General features: G+C 39.3%; 1 protein-coding gene across 1 annotated transcript in view; it reads right to left on the minus strand.

The window, feature by feature from the left end:
• Positions 1 to 7,477, minus strand: part of MRTFA (myocardin related transcription factor A) — a 121,097-nt gene extending 113,620 nt beyond the window's left edge. Inside the window, 2 exon segments of the mRNA XM_029204544.1 lie at positions 5,666 to 5,927; positions 7,462 to 7,477. Coding sequence (XP_029060377.1) covers positions 5,666 to 5,927; positions 7,462 to 7,467 — 268 coding nt within the window. The 5' untranslated portion in view covers positions 7,468 to 7,477.
• Between the last annotated feature and the right edge of the window lie 1,059 nt (positions 7,478 to 8,536).

The raw sequence follows: 8,536 nt of genomic DNA on the forward strand, positions 1-8,536 counted from the left end.
AGAGAATCAGAATCTGCATTTAACAAGCACCCTTGCTGATTGATTAGCACATTAGTTTCTGGCTAGGCACTAAGGATACCACAATAAATAAGACAGACATAATCCCTGCTTTCACAAAGCTTCTCATCTAGTCAAATATGATAACAAATAAGTAGATAATTATGCACAGGGTGCTTAGGAAGAACACAAAGGGCAAACCCCTAACCTAAGTTGGGAGTCTAAGGAAGAAGTCCTGAAGGAAGCAGCACCTTACCCTGGTTGTTTTTTTTTTTTTTTTTTTAATATTTATTTACGTTTTTGGCTGTGCTGGGGTCTTAGCTGAGGCACGTGGGATCTTCATTGCAGCACACGGGATATTTAGTTGCGGCACGCAGGATCTTTAGTTGCAGCATGAGAACTCTTAGTTGTGGCATGCAAACTCTTAGTTGAGGCATGTGGGATCTGGTTCCCTCACCAGGGATCAAACCCAGGTAGCATGCACTGGGAGTGTGGAGCCTTAGCCACTGGACCAGCAGGGAAGCCCTTACCCTGGTTCTTGACTAGAAAGAAACATTAGCCAGAAGAAGAGGATGAAGGCCATTCCAGGAAGAAAAAACAGGACATGAAGTGGAACTGAGATGTGGAAATGTCTCTTCTGGGAAATCCCAAATATTTTATTGTGAGCGGGAAGAGATGAGAGGCAGGGCAGAAACTGGCTATGAAGGTTTGCCAAGATGAGGAGCATAAAGGGAGGAAATGGGGAACTGCTAACTGATTTCAAGCAGGAGAGCAGTAGCTTCATTTATGGTTTAGAAAGATCATCCCATTGGCAATAGGGACAAGATGAGAAACAAGGAGAGAGCAGTTAGAAGGCCATTCTTGCAGTAATCCAAGTATGACATTATTAAGAGTCTGATCCAGGCTTCCCTGGTGGCGCAGTGGTTGAGGGTCCGTCTGCCGATGCAGGGGACGCGGGTTTGTGCCCCGGTCCGGGAAGATCCCACATGCCGCAGAGCGGCTGGGCCCATGAGCCATGGCTGCTGAACCTGCGCGTCTGGAGCCTGTGCTCCGCAACGGGAGAGGCCACAACAGTGAGAGGCCCGCGTAACGCAAAAAAAAAAAAAAAAAAAAAAAAGAAAAAGAGTCTGAACTAAGTGGCAGCTGTAAAGATGGCAAGAAAAGAATGAATTCAGTAGATATGACCACTATGGAATTTACAAAAATTGGTGACTAGTGGCTGTGAGGAAAGATAAAGGAGATAGAAAGGAAATGGAGTAAAAAATTACTTCTAAAAATAGCATGTTATAATCTTTCTGGAGGACAATTTGGAAATAATGACTTCAAAAAATTAAAAACTTCATACCCAAACACGTTACTTTTGTGACCAGAAGGACACAATGTTCTTTATGTCCTTATCTTTTTATCCATTTCTGGGAGTTTGTCCTACAGTTACTTGCAAGATTTATATACCAAGATGCTTACTACAGTATTATTTATAACATAAAAAAATAAAAACAAGGTAAAGGTCTCACAGGAGACTGGCTAAATGTTGTATACACACAATACAAATATCAAGCAGAGAAAGAAATGTTTTCTAATATAGCTGAATGATACAGTAAAATCTCATAAAATAATATTACATGAAAATAATTTATAGAGTATATATGTGTAAAAGTAAACAAATGAATGAACAAATAAAAACTGATAGAAAATATATTAACTGCTGCCATTAGCTATCACTGAACTGTATAATCATGAGGGAATTTTCATTTTCTTTTTTCCTATACTTTATCTGATAATAAAACAAATAAAACCCTTAAAGATTTCATTCAGAAAGAAAACAAAACAAAGCAACCCCTTGGTCTGAACATCTGGGTAGAAGGTGGTGCCAATTTCTACAATGACAAATTCAGTAGGAATAGCGGTAAGATGATGAATTTAGCTCTGAGCGTACTGAGTCTGTGGCACATCCAGTGAAGGTGTTCAACAGACAGCCAAGCATATGAGTCTGGAGCTCAGGGCAGAGACTTGGCCTGGAAAGATAACATGGAATCAGTAGCATATAATGGAGGTTAAAGCCAGAGTTCTGGGGGAAACCATTCAAGGTAAAGATATAGAGTAAGAAGTTAAGGAAGCTCTAGAGCTGAACACTGGAGAGTAATAAAATTTAAGAGGTGAGTAGAGAAAGATAGTAAAAGATCTGAGCAGAGAAGGGAGTGGCTAGAAAGACTGAGTTTTAAAAGCCAGTAAAGAGTAGTGTCACAGATGTCAGTGGAGGAAAAGTTTCAGTCAGAGGGCATGGCCAACCATGTCAAATGCTACAAAGAGGTCAAATAGAATACAGAGTACCTAGTCGGTCTACAACAAAAAGAGCACTAATGACTTTGGCAATGGCAGTTTCTGAAGAGAGGTAGGGACAGAGGCCAGAATGCAGTGAAGTCTCTGGAATGTGGGAAAGTAGAGAGACAGTAACTGTAAACTACTCTTTCAGGAGCCTGACTTTAAAGGGAAGGTTAGAGAATTGTTGTTGTTCAAAATGGGGGGAAAAATCAGCTGATTTATATGGCAAAGAGCTGAGACCAAAAAGGCTGAAGATACACCAACACCTCTGCCTCAACAGTAACAGCTGCCTTCTACTCCATTGAGACCATCACAGCTGTCAGCACCAATTTTCTCTACTTCCTGCCCAAGATATGACAGTTTTGCTGTTTGCTGTCTGTCATCACCTTCACTGCCATTCCTCCCATCCCAGAGGAATGCTGGTCCCCACTCACACTCAAGGCAGAGCCAATGCCTTTGGATCCCATCCTCTTGCATCTCCCAGGAACAATGCTCCATCAGTTATCCTTTCCCCTTTTCTCTCTCCAGCTTGTCCCTCTGGACTCTTTCCCCTTAACGTATAAATAAGCTGAACTTTCTGCCATCTTGGGTGAATAAGTAGAAATTATAAATGGGAAAAGAACACAAGAAAACTGCTTGAGTGTCCACTATTTCCCAAAATAAAAAATGCCTAAGTTTCCATTACATTTCCCACTACGCATGTAAAACAGAGTTCTTGCCACAAACAAGTAAACCATTCATCTATTTATTCAACAAATATTTATTGGGTGCCCACTATGAGCCAGGAGTTGAACATATACTGTGAATAAAATAAAGTTTCTGGACTCATGAAATGTACTATCAGAGAGGGGAAATACAGACAACAAACATATATACACACATGTACAAACACATACACACACACACACACACACAGGTCATAATAAGTGCTTAGAAGAAAAACAAAGCAGGATAGAGAGTAATGGGAGGTGCTATTTTAATAAGATAGGCAGGAAAGGCCTCCCAGAGAAAATAACATTTGTGCAGGAACTTCAGTAACAGCACAAGTATCAAGGCCCTGGGGCAGTAGCATACTTGACATGTTCAAGAAATAACAAGAAAGTAAGTGTGGCTGGAACAGAGTGAGCTGGGGAACAGAGGTAAGAAATCAGGTGATGATGTTCATGGGTTAGCTGTGAGGTAATAGAGTTAAGCTACCAAAAAAAAAAAAAAAGAAATCAGGTGAGAGGTGATACCAAGACCACGTCGTAAAAACTATGATTTCATCATAAGCCTCATGAGAAGATATTGAAGAGTTCTGAGAGAGGAGTGTGACAATGTCTGATTTCAGTTTTCAAAGGCCCACTGGGTGGAGAATTCCAATTACAACACAGGGTGATGAAGTACGAAGACAAAGGGCAACTGGGCAAACACAAAGAGGGACATGTAACACTGAATATGAGTGAGGACAGGCTCCTCAAAGGGAGTGATGTCTGAACAGAATACTGAAGGACAAGTAAGAGTTAGCAAGAAGGTGGCAGGGTGGGGTTTGGGGAGGGGGGTTCCCAAATGGAGGGCAGAGATGTAGAAAAGCCAGAGGAGTTTTGAAAAGGTTTGGTATTTCTAAACCCCAGTATCAAAGAGTCAAAAAATATTTTATAAAAATATACCACTTATAATGTCTACCCCCAAAAAAGATACCAGGGAATATACCTAATAAAATATTTGCATAACCTTTATGGAAAAAATTATAAAATCTGTGGGTAGATATTAAAGACAGCCTATTTAATTGGAGAGATAAAACTAACTAATGGACAGGAAGACCCAATATTTAAAATGTATATTCTCCCCCTTAACCTATAAATGATATATTTCAAATCAAAATCCCAGCAAGAACTTCACAGCAGCATGATTCATAAGAGCCTCAAACTAAAAGAAACCAAATATCCATCAAAAGTAAAAATGGACAAACTACATTCATAAAATGGATTGGTTATATAGCAATGAAAATGAACTATTGCCACACACAATTCAACCCAAATGAATTTCAAAAACATAAAAGAAGCCACCAACAGAACACCATACAGCATGATTCCATTTATATCAAGTTTAGAAACAAGCAAAACTAAACTATTGTGTTAAAAGTCAGGATGGTAGTTTCGTCTGATCAGGAAGAGGGAGTACTGATTGGAAAGAGGCACAAGGGGTGGTTCTGGGGTGCTAGAAATATTTTATTTCTTTATTAAATAGTAATTATGCACAGGTGTACTCACTTTGTTTGTAATAACAACCAGGATGCTTACAATTTGTGTTACTCTGTATCAACGTTATACTTCAATAAAATGGAAATATACTGATGTCTGCAATTTACTTTGAAATGTATCCAAAAAATAAGGTGGATTGATGGACAGTGGGATGGATAGATCTACTATAAAGAAAATATTATAAAATGTTAATGGTAGAATCTGAGTGGTGGATATAAAGGTGTGCAGTGTAAAACTCTCTATTTCATCCTATGTTGGAATTTTTTCATAATAAAATGTTGGATGAGAAAACCCCAGTGGGTTTTCTTCTAGAACTTCACAAGCTGATTCTAAAATTATGGAAAAATAAAAGGCCAAGATTAGCCAAAACAACTTTGAGAAGAAAAAGGCAAGGAGAGACCTGTCCTAACAGATGGCAACAGTAACTAAAATGATGTAAAGACACGGAGATAGAGAGATCAGTGAAACAACAGAGAGCCCAAAAACTAACTCCTGTACACAGAGAAACAGAATAAAGCTGGCATTAGAGATCACTAGGGGAGGGAATTCTATGGTGGTCCAGCAGTTAGGACTCCAGACTTCCACTGAGGGGGCATGGGTTTGATCCCTGGTCAGGAAACTAAGACCCTACATGCCACGTGGCACAGCCAAAAAAAAATATCACTAGGGAAAAGAAGAACTATTCAATAAATGGTGATTCACAGATTAGATTATAAGAAATTACAGAATACCTTTAATAACTCACAGGGAAAATAAATATTGAACAATAAACACAAGTTTCTGAAGAACACATACAATATAGTTCTCCCTCTCCAATTAATATATGTATTACATAAATGTGTATATGGGTTTACAAAATGAGAAATATTACATGGGGAGAAGCAAAGAAGTAGGAAAAAAACCCAGAAACCAATTATGATAACCCAGGCAAGAAATGTTGGGCTTACAATGACCACCTAAACTTATCATTTCTCTATTTTATAAGAAATATTAAGATTATAAGAAACTTTCAAGAGACATAAAATAAAGTAAGGATCTATGACATTAGAAACATGAAGACCTTGGTTCAAATCAGGCAATTCAATAATTCCATATCTACTCACCATTCTTCCGCTCACTAAGTGGAGGCAAATTGGGATTCCTGCCAGGATGGAGGCCTAGGGTCAGCTCGGGCTGCAAGGAGAGCTCCTGCAGTTCATTGGCAACAGCTTCGCTTTGGGGGCTGGGTGCCGCGGACAGGGACACCAGCACTGGTTCATCATCATTTTCGCCAGCCCCTCCTCCGTCCAGCCCATTCACAGCAATGACGGAAGGGGGCAGGCACACTACACTGGAGAAATCCACCTTGGCTTTCGTGATGGCAACCTGGAAATGGAAGGAGAAATTAAAAGTTTAGTTATGGAAAAAAGACTATTCCACTGAATACATGCTGAATACTAATTATTATAAATTATAGTACTGGTGAGCTACCACTATTCTTAAAAGCTTTTTGTAAAGTAAACTAGCATCATTATTAAATTTTTACTATGCTCACAGAGTGCATGAGATTTCAAGTCCGATAAGTGTCCTCAACTATATCACTCAGGAGGATAATGTACGACTGAAATAAAACCAACACACACACACACACACACACACACACGTGTCTAGTGGGATAAAAGGAAATAGTGGTCAAGGAGAAATAGCTATGAGATAAATGTTACCTTCCAACTACTAAGGAAAAATATCTTGTGAAATAATACTTAATGAGTACAAGGTATTAAAGTATCATATTGTACCAACATAATCCAGGGGAGAAAATTTCTTTAAGAAAACAATCCCCAGGGCTTCCCTGGTGGCGCAGTGGTTGAGAGTCCGCCTGCCGATGCAGGGAACACGGGTTCGTGCCTCGGTCCAGGAAGATCCCACATGCCGTGGAGCGGCTGGGCCCGTGAGCCATGGCCGCTGAGCCTGTGCGTCTGGAGTCTGTGCTCCGCAACGGGAGAGGCCACAACAATGAGAGGCCCGCATACCACAAAAAAAAAAAGAAAAAAGAAAAGAAATAGAAAAAGAATACTAATAATTTGAAAGTCTTTTTAACAACAAGGGAATTAATGGTTAAGGGAATTAAGACTATATTCATCCACCAAATGCTGTGGAATTATTAAGAATAATTTTTACAAATTAAAATGTGGAAACTGTTTATCTAAAATTAAGTTTACAAAAAGATAAAAACACATATTCATATAAAAATATTATACACAGAAAAAAAGACCATAAGGGAATTTACCAAAACACAAAATGGGTTTTGTTTGTTTGGACTATGAAAAGTTTTACTTTCTTTAGTTTCCAAATTTTCTCTAAAACACACATATTGCTTTTATAATGAAAAAGCTGTAATTCTTAATCTAAAAAGGGGACCTAGGAGTTCCCTGCAGACTTTAGTGAGGACTTTAATCTGCTTCAGATTAAGAAACCAACAAAATATTGGAAAGCCATGAAATGAAGAAAGGCACTGAAAATGAAAAGGACCATCACATTCTACCTTCACGTAAGGCTATAATGTGCCCAAACCTGACTGTAGTTCTGGTTGCTCTTCATAAAATGTAAAATGGAATGGAAAAGATCAGATAAGACCAATTAAGAAGGGGGGGTGACATTAGGAAGAATAAAGACATTAAGAAGGATTCTCTATTCCAAAAATGTTGAAAGAAAGTGAGGCAAGTTCAAAAAAAAAAAAAAAAAATATATATATATATATTAGGAACTCAATAATCTAAGAGGTAGTACGGGCAAACATTGGGAAAAGAATTTTTTGAGGGTTTGAACAATTTTAGGAATTAAAAAATAACAAATGTTTACCAAGAAAATCCAGAATCTGAACTTCAAAAAATTTTTTCCCATCTTGCCTATGACTTACCATCATTTAAGCCACGTCTCTATGTGTACTGGGAAAAAACAACTGTTATACATGATTAATCCATCTGGCTTTTTCTTTGCCACTGACCCTGAAAGAGAATATTTGCTTTCCTTAACAGCAGCCTTTTCAGGCTAAAAAATTCAATTTTATGATATTTAACAATCCTTTGAGACCCAAACTCCTTAGGAAAGAGTCCTCAATACCCTCTCCACCCTGAAACATATGAGCGTGCTCACACATACATGCGCACATGGATGATGGCACTGAGGTGTGAGTTAAAAAAAAAAAAACAACCACTCTTAATTGAGTCCTAAAGGAAAGCAGGAGGAGGACAGTATCAAAACTTCTGCCTTGGGCTTCCCTGGTGGCACCTTGGTTAAGACTCTGCCTTCCAATGCAGGGGACATGGGTTCGAGCCCTGATCCCGGAAGATCCCACATGCCACGGAGCAACGAAGCCCGTGCACCACGACTACTGAGCCTGCGCTCTAGGGCCTGCGAGCCACAACTACGGAGCCCACACGCCTAAAGCCCGTGCTCCGCAACAAGAGAAGCCACCGCATTGAGAAGCCCACGCACTGCAACGAAGAGTAGCCCCCGCTCACCACAACTAGAGAAATCCCATGCACGGCAACGAAGACCCAATGCAGCCAAAAATAAGTAAAATAAAAACAAATAAATTCATTAAAAAAAACAAAAACTTCCGTCTTAAGACCTAGGAAAAGTAGCTTCACATACAGTAACAGGTTTTCAATAAACAGCTGTTAATATACAATGGAATATTATTCAGCTACAAAACGGAAGGAAATACTGTCATTTGCAAAAACATGGACAGACCTTGAGGGCATTATGCTACGTGAAATAAATAAGACAGAAAAAGACAAATACTGTATGATCTCACTTATGTGGAATCTAAAAAACAAACAGAAAAATAAAAACAAACTCATGGGGGCTTCCCTGGTAGCGCAGTTGTTAAGAATCCGCCTGCCAATGCAGGGGACATGGGTTCGAGCCCTGGTCCGGGATAATCCCACATGACATGGAGCAACTAAGCCCATGCGCCATAACTACTGAGC

Source organism: Monodon monoceros, unplaced genomic scaffold (genome assembly GCF_005190385.1).
Source record: "Monodon monoceros isolate NGI ecotype Baffin Bay Population unplaced genomic scaffold, NGI_Narwhal_1 Super_Scaffold_6, whole genome shotgun sequence".
NCBI lineage: Eukaryota > Metazoa > Chordata > Mammalia > Artiodactyla > Monodontidae > Monodon > Monodon monoceros.